General features: G+C 42.7%; 1 protein-coding gene across 3 annotated transcripts in view; it reads right to left on the bottom strand.

Annotated features, from left to right (window-relative positions):
• Window positions 1-699: 699 nt before the first annotated feature.
• The window catches only part of Tnfaip8 (TNF alpha induced protein 8), a 112,083-nt gene continuing 88,597 nt past the window's right edge, over window positions 700-24,185 (bottom strand). For all 3 annotated transcript variants that reach the window (XM_021150636.2, XM_029471915.1, XM_021150635.2), the window contains exon 2: window positions 700-2,276. In XM_021150636.2, coding sequence (XP_021006295.1) covers window positions 1,711-2,276 — 566 coding nt within the window. In that variant the 3' untranslated portion in view covers window positions 700-1,710. The remainder of the gene's footprint in view (window positions 2,277-24,185) is intronic.

The following is a 24,185-nucleotide window of genomic DNA, read 5'->3' as shown; positions in this document are numbered from 1 at the left end:
TTTTGTTGGTCATGTCCCGAGCTAAAAACTCTTGAGTAGCTTCACTATCTGTACTTTTGCTGCACAAGAACTGGTAGAGCAGAGAGTGAGTCAGACCAGTGGCTCCCATGAGATCACACTCTTAGCTTCCCTGATGTTGGTTAAGGAAGGCTGCTGAGCTCTGTTTCTGAGTCATTTAGCAGTTAGGAAGTCCGATCCTCAGGAATGCAGCCATTAGACGAGTGTTATAACCTCTAGGATCATCCAGGGGCTCTAGGAGGGAAGAATTATACTTTCCAGCTCACATCAATATGACATCACACCAGCGTAGGTAATTTTTGCCATTGCTGTTTATCTTTACTGAGAAAGCTGGGTCTCAGAGAAACCACTGACCACTTCCTTCTAATCTATGATGGGTCAAAGCAGATCTTAACTTTGGGAATTTTCACTCGTGGGATCTTTGCTGGTAGATTTTCAGTCAATATTCTTGAGGTAGGTAAATGACAGGTTTGGTGGCAATTCCAATATTTAGGGCCAGTGGTTGGGTCTGTTACTTCCCTGATGGCTTCTAGCTCTTTTACACAATAAGCAAGGGTCTACTTCATTATCCACACACCAAAAATTATACAGAAACGGCACACCAAGCACTGAAGACAGACACGGTCATCAGTCTACTCGTTGAAAAACCAAATAACACAATCTAAATCCCGAGTCGTTAAATAAAAAAAAAAATGGCACCTTTTATTCATCAATCCCTGTTACACACTGAAATACATGCATCTTTCTTATGTTACTTAGCAACATCCTTTCTATCCTTTCACCCACTAATCAGTCTGATGAGTTCATCTTTAAACTCAAGAAGTTTTTCTTTTTGAAACGCTACTTATATTTTATTGTCTCAATATCAAAGCCAATCTAGAGATTTATTCTTTCTACAGGTGAAATAGATGTTAATACGGGAACATGTCAGTACATGTTCAAGATGACATCAAAGTTATGCCCTAAGCAGATATTTCAAGGCAATATCATGCCACTAGCTTTGAGACTCTAAGTATCACTGATGGTACTAAAAGGTAGAAGTCAGCTTCAATAACACACTCTTGCAATGGACATTGCTCATGATGTCTAAGATTGTTCATTCCCACAGTCATGATTTCAGATGCACAGTTTTTTTGCTTTCCTGAGCATTCGGTTTGACTGCCTCAGATTTAACTCCTGAAGGTCAATGACGATCTGTAACCAAAGAAGCAAAGTTGTTTTAAAAGGATCAATGGCAGCAAAGAGAGGCTCTCGGCATTTTAAGAGAGATACATAGACGTAGCAAAGGATCAAGGTGAGTCAAGATACACGGCTTTATACATATTAGAAATATCCAACGTGCCATCAACATGATTTCCCTAAAACACAAGAAATGCCAGCGCTTGGTGCCACACTCATCTGTCTTTGTATCCCTTGACATCTGAATGACCAACTATCCATTTTTCTCACATCTTGCCAATCATTAAGACATTTGCAGCCAGAATTTTTGGCAGTACACTTTTTTTTTTCTTTCAAATACAACAAGCCACACAGAAGTACTACTATTAATGTCCAACAACAATAACAGGTCATATGGGGCCAAGCCTTTCTGAAATACATGTGATCGCTAAAAGATTCTCCGTCTTCCCTTTACAAGTCATCAGTGCTGTACTTCACCTAAATCGCTGCTGGTCACAATCTTATTTCGCAAGCTCATATGTTCTCTTCATCCAACATTTTGTTGATGCCATCGCAAAGTTTCTGTAAGTGAGGTTTAAACTTTCCAAAGGGATTGTACAAGGCAGCCAAAAAATCACAATCTGAAAAATGGTCAAAGACATTATTAACCCGTCCGTGAGACTTGGCGGTAAGGTGGCGCTGAATGATCTCATGTAGGAGCTCCCGGCACTCGTTCAGCAGCCTGGAAAGCACGTTGCGGTCGAAGGTGTACTCTACCTGGTGGAAGCTGACAACTGTCATGGCAAGCTGGTGCACCTTCTTCTTGAACTTCTCCATGAGCGCCAGCTCGTCTTGATTGAACTGATTGTTCCTGTGGAGGACGGCCAGCTTGATGACCGTCTTGATGAGGTTCTTGATGACCCTCTCCGCCTCCTTCTTGTTCTGGGTGTACTCCTTGGTCACCCTGTACAGCTCATCTAGCACCTCGCTGCTGGTGTCGTCGATCAGGGTGGTGGCGATGGATTTGGATACCATTTTACCCAGGATCTTCTTTTGTGCCTGAACGGCCAGATTTTTGGAATTGAAGACATCTGTAGCCACTGCAGAATAAAAAAACGAAAGGGACAGGTAGAAAGAACAAAAGATCAGTTAATAGCAAGTAAAATAAAACCAAACAAACCTCCAAGAATTAGGGAGTACTTTCCAGCATTCCTTTACTATTTACTGTTTGTTCCCAGTTATTGATATAATGTTGATATAGCAGTTAACGTTGATAACTTCCTTGAAAAGGACTTTTGATTTGAAAATACTATGTTTTGGGGGCTGGGGAGATGGTTCAGTGGCTAAGAGCACTTGCTGTTCTTGTAGAGGATCTGTATTTGGAACCCAGCACCTATGTTGCCAGGCTCACAATTGCCTGTAACTCCAGCTCTATGGGGATCTGTCATCCTCTTCTGAGCACCTGCCTACATATGCTCACATAGATGTATGCACAGTCATATAAATAGAAATAAATCTAAAGATTAAATACTATGCCTCATGAGGTGGCAAACATTTATGCCTTTCTATTTAGCTTAACTATATAAAAATTTAAAAATTTAAGTCAGCTCTATACCTATCTTCTAGGCAATTGCAAACCTAGGCAACTTAAACTCATTTGAGAAAGCAGGATAGATAACAAGGTCAAAATACAGGGTGAGATGGCATATTTACTCCAGCAAACCCTAAGGAGAGCACTGTCTTACAAACCAGCTACAGAAAGCACAAGTGCCTAAGCCATCGGTCATCGCTCTCACAGCCATCCCACCCACTTTGAATTTCACTCCCAGATGTCAGCTTTTGGAAGGTTACACTCCAGAGAGACCTCACTGTCGGCTGCTGTTCCTGGTCTACTCTTGCTTTTAAGTTTCGAAGAAATAAGCTTTAAATGAGCCAACAAAACATGCTACACGAAAAACGTACTCTGGAAAAGCTGATCCCCAGAGTCGACTTTTGGAATGCTTGTGACTTCATTTGGCAGATGTTTAATGTACACAGAAGAGTTGCATGAATTACAGATTAATGACATACAAAATGCTTCTAGCTTAGAGCCCAGAAGTGAAAACGCTCAAGAAACCAACATCAGCTTCACTCTCTCATGATTACCCCTTCTGTGTGCTGGCTGCAATATGAATGCTTGTCTGGGACTTTCCTTTTCCCCGGGCTGAGTGTCTCAGGACTACAGTGCTCTGGGTATCCAGAAATTTCTGTTCTCTCTGTACATTCCAAAAAAATGCACTTAGAGCAGTTGGCATATAACCACTTAGTGATGAAGCTGAACAGCTTAGGGCACTGATGATATAAAAAGATTTGTTTGGACCAAAGCTAGCATCAGTAGGAAACAAAATAGCAGAACTACAAAACCCAGGCTAGGAGGACAGATATGAGCAAGTTTCATGCTAGATGTAAGGCGGAGACAAAGAGAATCCACGTTACATTTAAAATCTGGATTCAAAGCAGGTATGTGGTCTCATACAGGTTATTACAGAACAGCTCCTAGTTTGTAGAACTGACCCAGGAACATACAATGCTGTGTGCATCTACGGAAAGGATGTCCTGGTGGAACTAGACACAGAGCCCTCCCAACTGTTGATATTAAGTTACAGAAACATGAAGTGAGAATGTAGAAGAAGAACCGAAATGCATTTTGAGAGAGAAAAGGAAAGTGAAAAGCTGGGGGAAGAGACCAACTTTAGGAGGGTCTCCAAGCTTTTAAACCATCTGTGTTTAATAGTAATATATTTGTATTCTCATCTCTTTATTGATTTGCAAAAGAGCGTTAATTCACAGTAATGAAATCACACATGCACATGCATACGCACGGTACTCCAGCGTATAATAAGGTTATTAATATTGCCTCATTATGGCCAAGAACTCTCTTTTGTGCTATGATTTCAGATACAGACCTTAAAAATAAACAAATCTAGTTTCTACAGGAAGAGATACATGGTCGTTCTCAGAAACATAACAAATTACTTAGATATCACCAACTTATTTTATATAAAGATTCTGTTTTTAACTATTTAGAGATTGGCACCTACAAACACCCCATCTAGGATCTATAGTCATGTTTCCCAGATAGACACACTTTCTGTTGGGAAATACTGAAACCAATGGGGGGCGGAGGGAGGGGTGGTGGTTCAGACTCATTTGTGCTAACTTCTCAAGGCTGAACCTGCATCTTTGTAGCTCATCAAGCTACTTTGCTCATTAACTCTCAACATCCCATTTCATTTCCAAAATATAGAGAAGCAAGAACGCTACAGCACAGCATTTTAGCTTCCTGCAAGCCGGGGAAGAGAAGACAGTCTACTGCAGACTAAGCAACAACATCCCTCATTTACTGTAACCGAGTCATAACCCAGACGTGGAAGTTGATCTGAGGCTTTTCCTTTCTCCCCAGAACGTCCACGTGACACTTCCATCTTACTCTTTAGATCAATTCAGTGCATCCTGCTCCCTCTCCACAAGGCAGACATGCATTCAGTGGGTTTATTTTTCAGTCTGTTTTGAGCCAAGTCGGGGTTGTGGTTGACAGCTGCTTGCCAGGGATATGTGGTCTGGGATCGTAAAATATGACTGTTTTCTTTCTTGGACACTAACTGCTGCTAGCCTCGCCTGCTTGGACTCGTTGTCAGATCTATCAGCTCTCTTAAAGGCCTGGCGCATCTCAGAGCTAATCCCGGACCTAGTTTTTCTCGTTCTGTCTAGTCTCACCCCTGTGTGATATCATCTCCATGGCTGCGGATAGCGTCCATGTGCCAACAACTCCCACAGCCCTCAGCCCTGACTTTTTTTCCAGACTCATGTTGCAAAAACATTTAAGACGGTTTTCTTTTGAAACTTTGCAGGCATCTCAGACACACGGGGCCCCTAATTGAATCCTTGTTTAGCCCATCCTGTAGAATACTCCCTCTTCACTATTTATCACTTCAGTTAATGGCATCTCTCTTGGCTGTTGCTCAAGTCTGAGACCTGGGAACCATCCACCATCTCCTCCTCTCCTTTCTTAGCCCATTACCAATTTTTTTCCCACTTTCCCATTTATCCATCTCTAGATCATATGCAGTTTCTTCCATCTCTGCAGATGTCATCTAGGTCAGCTCTTTTCCGATGTCCTCTCACACGACGGTCAGGGCATTTTGAAGACGTTGCATGAGAAAATGAGGTTCTATTTAAGTTCTTTGCTAACCATCACACTTCCCAGCTCCTAAATCATTATTTGCCTAATTGTTACTATCTCTCCCTTTGGTCCCTAAGAGCTCCAAAAGCAGACCCTACCTGTTTACTTGTTTGTGCCATGCCCTGGGCTTCGCCAGGCACTGGTCTCTCCCATCGCCTCCCCATGCTTAAGACCTTCTCAAGGAAAATGTTTTGGCCTGAAAAACGCAAATTTAAAACACACATTTGGGTGTTTCTGTTTGCTTATTTTAAAACCTAGAGAAATAGTCACTTGTTTTAACTCACTAAACATGTGGGTTTTTTACCCCCCCCCCATGTAAGCATACTTCAGAAAGTGGTTTCTCTCACCATCAGCAAATTAGTTTTCTTTAAAGAGGAAAGATTTATTGTACACTAAGATTTATTCTATATATCAGAAGACAATAATGCAGATATTTTGAGTATAAGCAAGGTCTAATATTTCTGACGTGAACTACAGTGGAAGGTGGAAGATTAGTCACGGTGTCCCACTTCTGCTTCTGGCTTGGTGTTTAAACACGAGAGAGAGAGAGAGAGAGAGAGAGAGAGAGAGAGAGAGAGAGAGAGAGAGAGAGGAAGAAGGAGAGGAAAGGGAGAGAAAGAGGGGGACAAGGAGGGGGAGGAGGAGGGGGAGAGCAACACTAAGGCTTGTGTTCCTGGACACAATTGAAAGGTGCATAGATGTTCTCCAAGGAGACACTATTGAGAATATTGATCAGCTGTTTACAATTAAGATGGATTCGTCTGCCATGGAAATTGTTGGCAGAAGAGCGAGCCTGCCACCATATCCAGCATGTGTGAGGTCCTATTCCATTCCTAGTCTTGAGGGGAAAGAGTGTCCTCCAGAATAGAGCACATCTTACAGTATGTCTGCTCGCCTCCCTCCTTCCCCAGGACTGAATCCAACAGTCCTCCTCGACAGTGTTTTCTGCAAAACAAGAGTGTCCTCCAGAATAGAGCACATCTTACAGTATGTCTGCTCNCCTCCCTCCTTCCCCAGGACTGAATCCAACAGTCCTCCTCGACAGTGTTTTCTGCAAAACAAGAGTGTCCTCCAGAATAGAGCACATCTTACAGTATGTCTGCTCNCCTCCCTCCTTCCCCAGGACTGAATCCAACAGTCCTCCTCGACAGTGTTTTCTGCAAAACAAGAGTGTCCTCCAGAATAGAGCACATCTTACAGTATGTCTGCTCCCCTCCCTCCTTCCCCAGGACTGAATCCAACAGTCCTCCTCGACAGTGTTTTCTGCAAAACAAACTAATATTTAGGGATTCCTGGTTTTACCACCAACAATCATAAAGTTGGAGATAAATATTGATGGTAAATATATTTTGACCCTACTACAGGATCGCCCTTCTCCTCAGCTTCTGTCAGCCTTCCCTAATTCAACAACAGGGGTTAGCTGCTTCTGTCCATTGGTTGGGCACAAATATCTGCATCTGACTCTTTTCAGCTGCTTGCTGGGTCTTCTGGAATTGAGAGATGATGCACCTAACCTTCAAGAGACTGGAGACCCCAGGGAGTTTAGAGGTCAGGTGGGTTAGGGGGTGAAGACATCCACGTGGAGACAGGGGGTGTGGAGGAGGTATGGGATGTGGAACAGTTGGAGGGTGGAGGGGGGAAATAAAATATGGGATGTAAAAAAATTAATTAATTAATTAAAAATATTCTGACCCATGTGTGCAAGGGAAAAAAACCATGTTCAGAAGAAACCAAAGGAAAAGCCTTCTGCTACTATCAATGAGTGAAGAGCAAATTTTCTAAAAATTAACAAAAATGCCCCACAATCGCTAATACTACACAATGAAGCACTCAAGTTACACCACATATTTATCAGTAAACACATAATCTTTTCACTCAGTAGGTCTGTTATTCTTGCTTCTTTTGAATGCTGACTATATACACATGTTATTCCAATTTATTACCCAGTTAAATTCCATCCAGTAGACCCAGAATGAGGAAGGGTGGAAGAAAACCATTCAGAGAGCATGTTGAGCCTTTGGGCTGAATTCACAAATGTTCTTTATAAACAAACAGTGCGAAACCTTGGGGTATAAGAGATGGGTAAGAAACCTGGGTGATGGTGGCATATGCCTGTAGTCCCAGCACTTGGGAGGCAGAGGCAGAGAGGCAGACAGACAGACAGGCAGATCTTTACAAGTTCAAGGCCAGCCTGGTCTACAAAGTAAGTTCCAGGACAGGCAGGACTGTTACAGAGAAACCGTGTCTCAAAAAAACTTGAAGAAGAAGAAGGAGGAGGAGGAGGCGGAGGAGGAGGGAAGGGAGAATGAATGAGAGAGAGATAGAGGAAAGAAGGAAGGAAGGAAGGAAGGAAGGAAGGAAGGAAGGAAGGAAGGAAGGAAAAGGAAACTAGTTCACATCAACTCCAGCTGTCTTGGGAGATCAGTAGGCTAAGATGCGACCTCCCTACTCTGGGATCAGGTGGTGTTCAAGGAGAGAACGGCTGGTTATGTTTCCTGGCAGCAGCCTCCACACTGAAAAGCCAGAAGGAGGAAATCAACAGGACAGAGAAGAAATGAAAATAAAGGGGAAAGAGAGGAGGGAGGGGAGGCAAGGGAAGGGACAGGGGATAGAGGGGGAAGGTTGTGGCCAGGAGGAGCTACATAACTATATGTGAGCTGTGAGGACAGCTGGCCCTGCAAAGGTCAGAAGTGACACCCATAGTCGGAGAGGGGAGGAGCGTGAGGCTGTATTCATGTCTTCAGATGGAAGAGGCCATCCCAGAGATTGCTATCTTGAGAGAATGGACAAACCTTGGACCCTTAGCTTGGCCCTCAAATGCATAGTGGTGTGCACATATTCTCCTGGTGCCACATGGCTAAAACCCAGCAACAGACACCACCCCAGGGGGTAAGGGCAAGCCATACACCTCATATCTCACATGTAATCCAGAAACATAGGTGCCACTTTAAAGGGCCACATAAAGGATGCGCACCAGAGAAAATGGTGATTTTGAAATGCCTCCTGTCAGTCACTGGGCACATTCTTAGCAGCAGCTAGGACCTGGTAACAAGCCCTTACAGACCACTTTCATCTCCCTCACTACTACACAATTCAAAAACTGGCTGAAGACTGATAGGGTGAAAAATGGCTCTGGCTTATGGAGGGGTGGATAAAATTTTCCCAGTGGAGTGCCAGTGAGCCTTGTTTGCATAGTTTAGAACTGTCCTAAGCGTAAAGTGTTAACAGCTGACCCTGTTCCCTCATTAACTCGATAAGAAAAATCTTCAAAACATCAAGTTCGTGTTTGAGAGTCATGAAATGATCTGAAAAATCACACCTTCCAATAATACATAGCAAAAAAAAAAAAAATCAAAGTAAAAAAGGCTGCAGTAGGAACAGTCTGTGGACTAGTGGGTCCTTATTGTGACAATTCTTCCCAGTCTCCTGGAAAAACACAGACTACTTAACAAGCCCAAACACTCTGCAACTAATGAACGAGTGAGCTATGGCTCAGTTACTGCACAGGGGTATTGCTAGGACTGTTTCCCCACCCGTGAGCTGAGATTGCTGATCTAAGCTCCCAAGATCCTTCTAAAGAGTAATAAGCAGGGACGGCCACATGGAGGGCCGCACTGCCTACGCGGAAAGGCTCCTCTGCAGACTTGTATGGAGAGCACAGCACAGCAACCTCCATCTGTATCTCGATACTCTAGTGACGAATTACATTTGGTCAAGATCAATCAACTCCTGTGAGTACCCTGAAACTGAGACACGCAAAGCAGCAGATGGCTGTGTGGAAGCAGAGACCTCATGTGGTGTACCTGACACCAACTCCTCTTTCCTTTTCCATGATCACACTGAAATAGAAGGAACATATTTAAATCCTTCGGAAAGAAAATTTTCATTTCTGAAGGGTTTCGATCTCTCTTGACAAGAGACTCTGCTGCAGGAACAGGGAGGTAGCGGAAGGTCTTCTGTGTGATGAGACGGGTCCTCCCTTGGAGAACAGAAGGAATGCCTACCACGCAAGGACAAGAGCAAGGACAGACGCGGTTGTAAGACGCATGCAAAGCCAAGCAAGGAGCATCTCGAAAAGGAAGTGAACCAAAACTCACGCCACAGTGGAAGCCACACCGTGGCATCACCACTGCATGCCCAGCCTTCCAAGGCCTCTGAGAATCAGAGACCAGGGAACAGGAAGCCAGTGCAGCGGAACAGGAAGCCAGTGCAGCGGAACAAAGGGCCCGGAGTGGAGGAAGCTGGGCTGGAAGTCTGGGTACAATTTAATTTCTTTAAAATTCAGTTTTCTCGTCGTGTGTGTGTGTGTGTGTGTGTGTGTGTGTGTGTGTGTGCGTTCATGTGTTAGAGGAGTTGCCCATTTCCAGATGGTGTGGACCGAAGTGAGATCTACCGAGTTACAAACTTTGAAGCAGCCGCCAGTGTGCTAGGCTGCTGAGTGGCTACAAGTGAAGCCTTACTTCAGCTGCCCTTCTTGGTGTGACTGGGAACTTCAGAGGCAGAGGTGCCCTGAACAGAGGAACCAATTCAACACACTGTGTGTGCCCTCTCTGGTCATTTCTTTTCCTCTCTTCTATTTGATAGTTTGTGGACAAGATAAGGCCTGAAGACAGCATGAAGAAGAAGGCTTTCCCTCTATGATAACGGTCGTTCACACGGAACCTGTTCATCATTTTTTGAGGTTAACCATGTGCCCCTTATTCCTAGGCTGAATTTTGTGATGATTTTGAACATGTCAAACCAGAGAGACAGCTCAATGGGCAAAGCATACGGACCTGCATTAGATTCCTAGAACTCATATAAAAAAGCCCCATGTGGTAGCATGCCTCTGTAACCCTAGCATTGGAGAAAGGGAGACAAAGAGGTCCTGAGGCTTGCTGGCCAGCCAGAATAGTACACTTGGAAAGTTTGAGACCAGCGAGAGATCTTGTCTCAAATGAGGTGGACAGCATCTTTGACAATGACACCTCAGGATGACCTCTGGACTCCACATAGGTGTCTACATGTGGATGTGTACTTGACATACACATGCACATAGGCATGAACACACAACCAGATACACCAATATGCACACGCATATACAAAAGACAATGCCAACTGTTTCAACTCTTAGACCCATCTGTGCCTTTTCCCATCAATGCTTTCTACGGATCACTCCAGCCCTTTATTGCCTTATTGCTGGCATAAACTCCAATGAGACATCCCTACTTGGCTCCAGAAGTGGAGGACAAATTGGCGATGTTTAGATGAAGCAGTATGGTTGGATCTCAAAGAATGTCAGCTTCATAATTGTTAGGACAAAAGTTAGAGAAACAAGCATATTTTATGGCTGCCCCAAGTCAGGGCAAGATATATATAGCCATAAGAATCCGTTACATCATCTTAGGTAATAACCACAGTATAGATACCAAAAAATAGACAACAATAATAGTAGCGCCACTAAACAATAGTTTTGTTAATTCTTTGAGAATTTTATACAATATATTTTAATCATATTCACCTCCCAGTCTTTTCCATGTTCCCCAGTTTCATTCTCCCCTCTTTTAATAACATCTCATTACATTTCGTAATATCCTTATACTTCTGGGTGTGGAGCCATCTTGGCAGGTTGATCTACCAAGAGCCACATCCTTTGAGAAACTTGAGTTTCCATCCCACAGAGGCTATACCCTCTCCATAGTTCTTCATGTAGGAGTCAGGGCTCATGAGCCTCTTTTCCTACCATGCTAGAATGTTAACTGGGTAGCCGTCGTTTTAACAATTCTTACTATACTGTCCCTGGAACTTGCATTATCATATTGAAGTTTCACATCAGTCCTAGAAGGAAGGCTATTACTACACATATTTCCAGGTCAGGTCTCTGAGGCCCAGGAAAAAAGAAAAGGGAGTTGCTTACTTATACACTCTGTTTTGATTATATTCCTTTTCCTCCCCCAACTCCTATCAGATCTTTCTCATCTCCCTATCTCCCTAACTTCATGTTTTCGCTCTCTTTCTAAAGAAAAAAAGAAAACAAAACAAAAACCAAACCCAAATATCAAAACAAACAAACAAACAAAACCCCAACAAGGCATGCATATACCAAAACAAAAGCCCATTTCAAAAACACGAAGTTCCTTTTGCATTGGTCAACTGTTCCTGGACACAGGGCCTGTCCTAGAGTGTGGTTGGTTCCTTTATCAGACATCTTTCTTTAAGGCTCAGGGATCTGTGTGGAAGAGGAAGCAGGATGATAATAAGAGCCAGAGCAAGTGGAGGACTCCAAGGAAACAGCGTTTTCCAGACACAGCAGGATGGATGCATATGAACTCACAGAGACCGTGGTAGCATGCACAAGACCTGCACAAGTTTAAGCCAGACAAAAGCCCAGCCCCGAGAAGGGCAAGTGGACACAAAGGTCCTAGGCAAGAAGCTATTTGCAACTGACCCTGCTGGGAAAGGGAAATTTAGTTTTTTCTGATGGAGTGTCCCTGAAACGGAGTTACCTCCAAATGGCTACACAGTCAGTGACTGCTAGAGATGAATTTGAATGCAGACATGCCCCATGTAATCTGTTCTCTAAAAGACTCATGTGATATATGAGTTTTAGAAATAATGTTTTATATTAAACCACCAACCAAAAAGTACACAGGAGGGATCCATGGCTCCAACTGCTTATGTAGCGGAGGATGACCTTATTTGGCACCAATGGGAGGGGAGGCCCTGGGTCCTGTGGAGATTTGATACCCCAGCGTCGGGGACTGCTAGTGCAGTGAGCAGGAGTGGGTGGGTGGGTGGGGAAGCACCCTCATAGAAGCAGGAGGAGGGGGGGTTGGGTAAAGGTGAGGAAACCAGGAAGGGGGACATTTGAAATATAAATAAATAAAATAACCAATTTTTAAAAAAAAGAAAGAATGTTTTATATTGAAAACACCTAAGGAAAACCTAATGATGGCTCTCTAAGGGAAGGGAAACCAAAGAAGAGGAGAAGGCCCATCTAATGTTTTCAGGATGTACCTGGTTAGCTTTAAGATATGGAGTTTAACCTAAAAAACCAACAGACAGTGAACAAGACTGAACAAATCAAGTGAAAGTCCCTTAGCTTGGCCTCCCTGGCTGCACAGCTCTGATCTCAACCCTTCTCCAAGAGGCAACAACTGTTCCGAGATTTCTGGCATCTTTTCAGAGCTATGCATAGATCTACCCCTGCATAGATAAGCAAATATATGAATGGCTCCTGAGCTATGTGAAGAAGTCTTAAAGGCCCCCCACCTCTCCTCTTTGATTCTGAGCTAGGGTTTCACTGTGTAACAACTCGGGCTGGCCTGATACTCGGGAGCCTCCTAAGTGCTGGGATTACAAGTGTGTACCACCACACCTAGACCAAGGCTTGTGGTTCTTAAGAAATGTAACGTCCGAGTGATGAAAGGATTCATAATGTGTAGGTGTTCGAAATGCTACACATAACTGATAGATAATGACGATGTCCCGAGGAACACGGCCATTCACCTTTGCTGCTTACTAACCCAACAGCAGTAGTAAGAGTCCTTTAAGTGGTGGGAGGAAGGGAGGAGGCCTTCAGCCTTTGATGAAACGAGTAAAAGGAGGACCGCGTACTGTGACTAAGATTATCCTATAACTTATCGTCCAAATGGAACACCTTTGTACAGGTGCTACTGCTCACTACACCACGACAAGAGAACTGTAACTGCCTCAGGTAAATTATCCCTACATGAATAAAAAAGGAGCAAAACTAAGGATTTATTCATATATTTATAAAACATTTCTTGAGAATCCTGTAAACATATTGACCAGGTTTTCTTCAAAACAAAAATACTAGGTTTTTTTTTTAAAAAAAGAACTTAAGGGGCGTCATATTGGTGGCATGGGGATGAGTCTTTCTTGTTAAATAGCTCTTGAAGGAATGTATACCAAGGTTCCCTTTGAAGATGCTCAAATATGCATGCAATAAAAAAAAATCACTATAACATCGATTTTGCTTAAGTTGTCCAACCACATTTCAAACAGGACCCAAGAACAAATCTGTAGATTAACATCAATTAAGATAATTAATTGGCTAACAAACTGATGGACTGGATTCAGAGTAGCTCACTGTAAATAGGAGTGGGCCAGGTGGGCAGGGCAGGCTGTGGGCAAAGCTAGGCGATACACTGATGCAGGCATAGCTTCTGGACCCAGGCAGCCTGGGTCAGAAGCTGCATAGTTCCCTGGGGGTCCTTGAGACTGGACCCCATTACCTCCTTTCTCTGTGCCTCAGTTTCCTTATCAGCAAATGGAGTTTAAATAAAAGTAATCCACATGAGGTACATTTGCTGTCAGGTAACCAGGTGGGTTTGTGTAAGTAATTATCGTCATCATTATAACTCTAGCTCACCATTAAGGTGAAGTTCTGGTACAGAATGGCTCAGGCGCAAGTGAAGGGAGCAGAGAGAATATTAACAGGTGTACTATACCATTCAACAGAAACGTGTTGTTTGTAACATGCCAGATGGCTTAAAAGATAGGTAGCAATTTCTCTTCTCTCTAGGCACTCACACTCACAGAGGGGGTAGGTATGGTGGGAACCCAGATGGGATGATGGGAACACAGGCGGGATGATGGGAACAAGGGTGGGACATGCCACGGAAGGTCCCTGGGAGGACTGTGCAACAAGCAACAGTAGTGGAGAAGAGAGTGAGCAGTAGTACCTTTTTGGATGAGATGACAGACAGACGGAGGATAGAATTGAAGGCTTCTCCAAAGATACTTAGCCTCAAAACAAAAGTACATCTTACCTTACAGAAACACATTCCAGAGCTGACACAGAGACTTCCTATTGGCCAGTGAAGCATTAAAAACTCTGTTCGTTGGCATAAACCAGAAGCCAATGTATGGATTTTAAAGGGTGGGGGGTGGAGGGGGTGGTGATGGTAGTGCAGAATGTAAATAATAGCTGTGTTCTTGTTGGGGACATAGAAATGTTTCTACTGGGTTTCTCAGTTCTCAGGCAGTGTTTGGCAGGGAAAGGGGAGGCAACAGGTTTCCAGGACAGAATTCTGTGTCCTGGGCCACTGGTATCAGAAGTGCATGGAAGTGGCTTGGTAATTGCTGCACCAACTGCATCGAAGTCCCCAGGACTCTAGTCTCAGAGACTGAAAGGTTCCACACTGCTCCAGGGTACGTTTCTAGAATACTGGACTTAAAATCCCAAAGAGCCATGTGTTGACCACAGGATCATGTTGAAAACAAGACTCCGTGGGTAGCACCCCCTTTCAAAAATTTTATGAAAATAGAGATGTTGACTCATGCTTGGAATCCACAGAAAATATTTTCAAGAGGAAGCCTGTTAATACTCAGTTTTGATAATGCAGCTAGGAGAGTATGAGGTAAGCCTTTTCCAGGAACAATTCAAAGAGGGCATAACTCCTACATATAGGATTGAAATTAAATGAAAGTATCTTCCAATCACTTATGCAAAACCGACTATCTGATTAGTCCATGGCTAAGAACAACCCAATAAACCGGATATTGACTGATTCTTTTTTTTGTGGTACTGGTGATTAAATACAGGGCCTCACATGTGGCGGGCAATCCTTTATGTTTTATCTATAAATCTATACAACACTGGTGCATTTTCTGTTTTTACTTTTAAGTGATTGCTTTTCTCTCCATCCTTGGCCAAACCGTGCTGAATAGCAGCTACTTTGTTGGTAGAGTGACCATATTTAGTTAATCCAGCCTTTGTAGCAAATGATCTGGAATCTCCCATACAAATATCTCAAGCACATCTGTTGGGAGTATTTTAGGAGCAGTAACCTGTTGGCCTTACCCTGAGCAACTCCCAAATATGCATCTTGGCACAACCTCCCAAAATTTTGGTCCCAAACTTTCCCAGCAATTACACTAAAGTATCAGTTAAGCATCTTATGGCCATGCCAGTGTCTTGTGGATGATCCTGTGGAGGGTAAGCAGAAGGTGAGAGGAGACTTAGAGCCTTTGAGTAAGCTACTTTAATTCAGCTATCAAGGCAGCCATGCCCCGAGGCTCTGTGATAAATACAAGTCTTCCTCTGGAGGCTCTCCGAAGCATTGTTCTCCACAATGGGTACTTCCAAGGAGACATGTGAGTTCTTCAAGAAGTTCTTTTCCTTCTGTCTGCCTTCTCTCTCCAGTATTGTGCACCCTGGCCGACCCCTCTAATTTGGAGGACTTAGGAAGCACCGCACACCTTTGGAGCCTGGACACCCCCCCCCCGCCCCCTGCAATATTTTGGGTCTGCATAAAGCAGTGCTGCTCTAAGGATGAGGGAGTAAGCGAGTGTTAGAAAATTATGAAAATAAATATCAAAATCTTTGTTTCTGATTTTCTTTAATCAATCATAAGATCTGTGCATAAGATGCACACATTCCGACATGACAATGGTCCTCTTGAGCTAAGCTGTGACCCCACTTTTTTGAAGGAGGGTCCCCTGGCCTTCTGCGTGATGACCTCAACCTGTCCCATCCAGATGTGACTAGATTGTAGGGCAACTTCTGGAACTCCTACTGAATAGTCAGGAATTAAAAATCCTGTCCAGCATCTCTGATCTCTGATCTGGTCCCAAGTGATTCTAATGTTTTTTTGGGAGGTGGAAGGTTGAAGTAGATACAAAGGCCTGTAAAGTGAAAATGTGTCGTGATCCAGAGAATAGAATCACTGGCCAAGGGACAGGCCTCACATTTTAGTGTCACCAAGAATCTCCTAGCAAAGGACTCACAGGAGGAAGAGGCTCCCCCTAAAACATGCTAATGATGGGATAACTAATTCTTTGAATTAAGGTCCTAACTCAGGTTTACTGAGCCAACTATTACTAACCAGGTACTCCTCCCTACTGTTGGTTCTTACTCCAAGACAGGACAGGAAAAAAAGAGCCTTCACCTTAATGAGCTTGAAAGAATGTTTAAAAACAAACAAAAGAGAGATTTGTAAGAAATTAAATATGAGACTTTTCTATCAAAATACCATAAAGCTTATGTTTAGGACAAAGAATTAATCTTTTCTAATCTCCCCCAGAAGACTTTTATGCAAATGTCTTAATCCTCTCCACCCAGGAAAACTTGTGAGTAAACGAAGGTCCACTGCTCTGTTGTAGGAATTTGAGGTCCTAGAGCACTGACCCTTTTCTCCCTGGAGCAGTGAGTGACCTGTTCCCCTTTTTCCCGTCGTTTCCTGTGCACTAATTCTTTTCAAAGTAGCCAGTTGAATTAGACTGTGAGGTTGGACCCAAGTCAGTGGGGAAAAGACACAGTCACCACCGAAGTTTGAATGAAAACCAAATACACTCCCTGTCTCAGTGTGCTCGCTCATCTGCGTGCACTCTCTAGATCAAGAATAAAGTATGGGTGACAGGGGCACCTGAAGGAAGAGCGTGATGACATGGGGCTGAGGTGCAGCAGAACTCGAACTCCTTTACAGGAGACTGCAGCTAGAGCTGCGGCCAGGGCCCCCTGTCCCTTCTCTGGGACAGCTGCTTGTCTTGGATTCTCCCCGAGACTGGGATCTGAGAGTGACAGGGACTCTGTGGGCAGAAAGGTCTCCTGGGGTAATAGTGACTAAAAAACATAGTGTTGCTGGGTGGTGGTGCTGGTGGTGGCACGCCTTTAATCCCAGCACTTGGAGGCAGAGGCAGGCGAATTTCTGAGTTCGAGGCCAGCCTGGTCTACAGAGTGAGTTCCAGGACAGCTAGGGCTACACAGAGAAACCCTGTCTCAAAAAAACAAAAAACAAACAAACAAACAAACAAAACCAAACCATAGTGTTGAATTAAAAAAAAAAAAAAGAGTAAAGTTTGGCCAGAGCAAAAAAAAAAAAAAAAGAAATACACCCTGTCTAGAAATGTGCTTATACATTAGTGTGGTGGTTTGACTGAGAATGGCCCCCCACAGGCTCATATATTTGAAACTTCATTACCAGGGAATGATACTATTTGAAAAAATTAGAATTAAGAGGTGTGGCCTCATTGGAGTAGGTGTGGCCTTGTTGGAGGAAGTGTATCACTGGGGGTGGGCTTTGAGGCGTAGGCTCTCTTTCTTCCTTCAGATCAGGATGTGGATCTCAGGTACTGCCCCAGTGACTGCCAATGTGCCACCATGCTCCCTGACATGAGGATCATGGACTAAACCTCTGAAGCTGTAAGCCAGCCCCAAGGAAGTGCTTTGTTTCATCAGAGTTGCCTTGGTCACGGTGCCTCTTCACAGCAACAGAACAGTGACTAAGACAACTAGAAACAAGAGTTTTCTAATCTGGTAAACTTAGAAAATGAAGACAAATTAGGAACAATTTGTGAGTTTCTCAGGAGGCCTTGCAAGGCGATGGAATATAATGGCTGGTCTTCACAGAACTTATTTAGTCACTGTGGTACTTTGAATAAGAATGGCTGCCGTAGGCTCACAGATTTGAATGCAGTCCCTAGTTGGTGTGAGTGTTAGGGAAATATTAGGAGTAATGGCCTTGTTGGAGGAGCTGTGTCACTGGGGGCTTTGTGGTTTCAAAAGCCCACACCATTCCCAGTGTGCTCTTTCTGTCTGTGCTCATGTATGAGATATGAGATCTTAGCTACTGTTTCAGAGCCATGTCTGCCTGTCGGTGGCCACATTCCCCAATATGATGGTCATGGACTACCCTATGGAACTGTTAAACAGAATAAACTCTTTTGTACGTTGCCCTGGTCATGGTGTCTCTTCACAGCATAAGAAAAGTAATGAAGACAGTCACACACTTCAGCTATCTTTAGCACCAAATCTCATTTCTATACAATGTGTTAACTAGGTCATAGAGAGGGAGTAAATTTGCCAAGTTTATAAAGATCCTAGGAGGAAGTTGAACTGGGTGTCACCATGTCAATGTGGAACCCTAAACAGTAAATGAATTTATAGGTGGGAGGAAAAACTTCATTCACTCACTCATTTTTTATTTTTTAGATTTTCTTAAAATTGTGTGTCTATCATGCCCCAGGCAGAACACCTGCTCACAAGGGGTTCAGATTCTAAAGGAAGACAGAAACAAGTGCACGAGTGCCAAGTAATGGCAGGGGCCACATAAAACAGAAGTGCATAAATGAGATAGTATGTTCTTTTATCCAGGGTAGGCAGGGGAAGCCTTTCTAAAAAGGTGACATTCGAGAAAAGTCATGAGGAAGGCACAGGTGTAACCCCCGAGTTACTCCCATAGAATCTTTCCTGTTAAAGTGCTTGCCATACAAGCATGAGGAACTGGGTTCTATCCCCAGAACCTACATTAAATAAAAAGTAAGTTGTTGTAGTTGGAACTTCATGATGTTCATGCATAGGACAAGAAGATCCCGGGGGCTCACTGGACAGCCAGCCTCACCTTCTCAGAGAGCTTTAAGACAATGAGAGAGTCTTCCTCAAAAATACAATGTAGATGGGTCCTGATTGACCCTGGCCTCCATACACAGGTACGCACAGACATCCACACACATTTTTCTCATACATATACGTACACACCACACACACACACACACACACACACACACACACACACACACACACACATATATATATATATATATATATATATATATATATATATATATGCCCCCTCCCCCACAAGCACTACACAACAAGAAATCTAAGAAAGCACAAATGTACCTTAATATGTTGAGAAAGAACAAATTAGGGAATGTTTTAATTTTTATCCCATATTGAAACTGGCTGGCTTAAAATTACATTTAGAATTTAAAATAATAAACCCCCCATCAAACCAGAATGACAAATAGTTAAGTTAAAATAACCACAATGTTAGGATGCTGACGACACAGAGCTGGTATGTTACACTCATTCTTTTCAGTTAAGGAAAGTAGCTAAAAAAGACCATTACAGTCCTTTCTTAAAAGAACTGGAAGGCTTCCCCTGAATAGATCAACCTGCCTGTCTTGGAGCTGAATTACTTCTCTAATGGTGGATACAAGGGTAAAATAAACTTTGGCAAATAACACAACAAAAACGGGTCATTTTTATGACCTACTGCCAAATATCAACAAAATAAATGTCTTCGCCCAGATACTTTGTCAGCCCGCGATTCCCCCCATCCCATAGCTTTCATCATGCTCTCTCCCACACTGGTCCTGCAATAGCTGCCTTCCCACCTCATTCATCAACCCCAGCTCTAGAGATGGAAGAGGGAGAGGGAAGGCTCAGAGGGTGACCTAGGGTCACAACACAAGCCCTGATAACTTGTGATAGTTCTCTCCTTCCGGCAAGGTTTTTGCCAGGACATTATCAAAAAGCATTGGGTAGCAAGTTCCTCCACTTAAAACTTAGGAGTTTTGGCACTTATAATGCTGATAGATGCTGATTGTCAGATGGACAAGACTCCACCTTTTTTTCAGCTCAGATAAAACTCATGGAACAAAATCTACACTGTCACCATCAAAAAAAATATCTTTATTATATCTACATTTTAAACAACCATTCCTAGGATTTAATTCCAGCATGTTCCCATACCCACTGAAATAGGCTCCCATAATATTTTAGGTTTTTGTTTTTGTAATTAGTTAAATAAATCATTAAAAATTTGGGGTCTTCTCTCCCCCCCCTTTCAAAACAACAACAAAAAACCTAGTCCTTCTGAAAGGAGTGAATGTGTGTGTGTGTGTGTGTGTGTGTGTGTGTGTGTGTGTGTGTTGGGGGCGGTTATGGGTAACTAACTCCCTAGCCCCCGTGAGTGTATGAGTTCTCATCTCTGACTGGAATGGCCAGGGTCTCACACCGATCTGAGTCACTTTACAAGAGCCTGGGATAAAGGTCTTGGTGACTCAAGAGCTTCCAGCACTTTGTTCTCAGGCTGTCCATCAAAACAGGCAAGGAGGACACAGCGACACTCTCCTCCCCAATTCCCAGGCTTCTGTCAGCATCTCTACTCACCTTTCCCCTCAGAATGCTTCCATTTCTGAAGTAGCCATCTAACGCCATCCTACATCCATGTGGCCACATCTTCAGCCTGGTCCTTTAAGTGCCACTGTCATGCTTTGTTTTCTACCTACTACGGACTTGATTTTTTTTTTTTTTTTTTAGCTAATCAACATACTTTCATTAGCAAATAAACTTACTTAGAAAGGACACCACATATTCCACGCGAGTGGAAACTGACATTATTAGCACATGAAGGTCATCAAAATCAATCACTATTTTTAACATCAGAAATCAATTCAATGGGAAAAAGTCAGTCACCAACACTATCAGCTGCTCCCAGGTGTTGCTGTTTGCCAGAGGCTATGAGTCCCTATGTAGCTTTGGGTTACAATAGTGAGTCCCATGACTGAAGAGGCAAGGGTCACATAGCCCAAATCTAAGCATTCTCTGGAATGATACAGAAGATTTCAAAAACACTTAGAAGCCCCTGGTCTCATGATGAGGCTGAAGATGACTAAACACTATGTCTGGGATCTCCTATGATCATTCCCTGTGGTACCAGCAGTCCAAGGACCACATTTTGGGAAACAACCACACACTCCATTCTAAGCCTCACGGCAAAGCCACCTATCTGCATCAGTAGTTTTGCCTCAGATATTGTGGCCGTAGACATTTGTTCATGACCCTCTCTCCCAGAGAGCAACCCCCATGTGTACTTAATCCATATGTAAGTCTGGGAATTCCTTGAGACCAAGTTCCCAGTGGGCAGCAATGGGTCTTCCACTCTTCGTTGTTTTCTCTGGTGAAGCTACTACCCCCTTATTCTAGTCAGATTCCTCCCTTACCTGTGCTTCAATCTTTTAGAAAGCTCATCCAGATATTTTGAAAACACAACTTTTGTCATCAAAAATTGTATCTCGATATTTTTTTCAGCTACATTAGTTAATACTGTTGTTTATGGAAGTGTTTGTAATTGGCCCCAGTAATTAATATGTAAAATATGAACAGTTTCTTTATGGACAAGTAGGACACCTTGAACCACCCCCTTAACATCCTGCCTTGCCATCTTTGAGGAGAACTGCCAACATTCTAAACCAGCTTCCAAATGAACTAAACCATGTCCCAGCTGATCGATCATGTGTTCAATAGAGTAAAAGACTCAGGGATATGTACGTGCATCTCTGCTGTGTTCTCACCGTGGGTATCACACATTACTGAAGATAGTTATCAGTGAATCAGTTATCCCTCTTCTAAAAGCTACCCTATTCAGAGCAAGTTCTGTTTAAAAGGGTAATACATGTAACTTAGAAGGTGAGGAAGCAGAGATGAAGGAGTGAGCTTTCTCAGCAGGGTGTTTGGATGGATTTGGATGCGTCTTCTGGGGATGGTTCAAGGTGTCCTACATGTCCATGAAGACATTTTCATTTCACCAGCACCAATGCGAGAGAAACAAACGCCTCCATAAACAAAGAACGGTATTAACATAACTTAAAAATATTGAAATACAATATTTGATGGCATAACTTGTGTTTTCAAAGTATATGGATTAACTTTCTAAAAGACTGAAGCACAGGCGAAAATCTGAGAAGGTCCCCCTTAAAGGCTGGGAATATAATTTTACCGTCAAATGATTAACAAGGTTTATGGCCACATTTTTGGTCTTGGGGAAATAGTTTTGATTATATCTGCCAGTTATTTTACATTAAGTCTATATAAATAACAGAGCTTCCTATTAAAATATTGTTTCTTTGGAAAAGATGATACTTTATTGAAAAATGTATTATAGTAGTCTCATAGCTGCAAAAGGTTGAAAGTCTCTTCTTGTCTATTTTGTGTTGTTTTTAACATGCATCTAATGCCAAGTGTAGTTCTGCCAGCTAGAAAAGATACCTGCAACTGCCCATGGGCTCAGGCTGCCACTGAGCATGGTTAAGTGGTCAAGTGCACTAGGGTTTATGCAGAGTATCAAGTGATTCCCAGAAAGAAGTAGAACTCTCAGGATGGCTTTACTATGACCAATCTGGCCCCACCAGACCTTGTCCACTACAAGGAGATGTGCACTCATCCTTTCTGAGTGGTACTCCATGACCCAACTACCTCCTATAGGATCAAGATTTGACCATTTCTAAATACTGCTACATTGAGGACCAACCAAGTGTTGAGCACAATTGAGTACAATCACACTATAGCAATAGCTAAGAAGAGTAACACTGAATTCATCTCTAAGATGTGAGGCAATGTATATTCCAGAAAATACATCATACTTATAATTCAATTCTTTTGAATGTATGATTTCAAAGTCAGTTTCTAAAACTGAATATTAAACCTACCCTGGCTAACTAGTTTTCCTTTGAATTTAAGGGGATTGTCCTTTTAATGTTTTAATTTATACCACCTAGTTCTCTGCTTTGGAAAAAAATGCTTAGGGGAGTTAAGGATTTGCCAGAAGGGGAGGCCTTTCTTGCCTCCGCTTTCCACATTCATCTTTATTGCCTTTTGTTGATCTTGGAATGAAGGAAACAGATGCTGGTGTATGGGATGAGGTCTCGTGCAGTATTTATAACCTGTCAGCTGTAGAGAGTGAGGCTTTATATAGGCAATGGCAAGTGTTTCTCTGTACCTTTATTTCCCTGAAACATACAAATACACGAATGCCAGGACCACACCCACATTCCAATGCCAGGCACTTTCTACTGCAAATAAACAAAATGAATCCCACACACTGTCCTTATTTATCTGTGCAGTGTTGTCCCACCAGAAGTATAAGCTATTTAAACCAGTGTTTAGAGAATTTAGCTCATATCAAAAGGGAGTTTAATCCCGGAGAGCATGTGCTTAGCATACACAAAGCAAAGAATTTCCTTCTATTATATCTGCATTGGGGGCAGGGTATAGCTTCATAGTAGAGTGCTTGTCTAGCTGGTGTAGGGTCCTACATCCTTAGAAGCACACACAAACAAGCACACACACATATACATACCCCACTACCATTACATTTACACCACTAGAATATGGAACAATATTAGATACAAGGAAAAAAGAAAATAACACAATATTTGGATTAAAATTCTATTTTCCAAATTCAGAGTCTTAACAATCTCTCCTTTCCAAGATTTTAATGGTAAGATAATGCTGACAGGCCAGGCAATCTGGTCCAGCTTTTCTTGCTGATAAAGGGCTTACTGCATTTTGATGACTATATTAATATTATGAGATGTTTATATATTTTATATTTATATAGCTCTATGTGTATATCTACCTTCTATTTATCTATCTCTATATCTACCATCTATCTATCTATCTATCTATCTATCTATCAACCATCTAGCTATAATCCTTAGGGGTAGCTGAGAAGAAGCTTGGCACTCTAGCTAGGGTTAGCTCATTAGCATAGGTCTTAGTAACAGCTATTTCTATGCCTAGGAAAGTCCAGAGCTTTGGCAAGATTTCCTTTCCAGGAACAGTACAGGCCATTTAACCAGTGGCTTGCCTTCATTACTCACGACTGGGCAGAACTTCAAGGCATGTATATATATGGTTAGAGGGCTGAGGCCTTCTTGTCAAAGTCCCATGAAATCCATTTCTTTTCATCTTCTGTGTCTAAACTTAGAAAAGCTTGAGCTCTAACGGTGGCAGGTATCAAACTGGATTCCAAGCCTTCTTTACTCAGCTCAAAGTGTTTTAACTGGAGGCAATGCACTGTTTCTCTCAGACCATCTCCACCACATAACACCACTCTCTACTCCTAAAACACTTTTGATTTGAAATTATACTTAGCTAATAGGAAGTGTCTTGAGGGGCTTGGCATTCAGGTTTTTTTGAGGGGGGGTTATATGCAGGCAGAAAGAAAGAAAGAAAGAAAGAAAGAAAGAAAGAAAGAAAGAAAGGGAGAGAGAG

This window comes from Mus caroli, chromosome 18 (assembly GCF_900094665.2).
Source record: "Mus caroli chromosome 18, CAROLI_EIJ_v1.1, whole genome shotgun sequence".
In the NCBI taxonomy this organism is placed as follows: domain Eukaryota; kingdom Metazoa; phylum Chordata; class Mammalia; order Rodentia; family Muridae; genus Mus; species Mus caroli.
The sequence above is the reverse complement of the archived record's forward strand: the minus strand, read 5'-3'. Positions and strand labels throughout refer to the sequence as shown.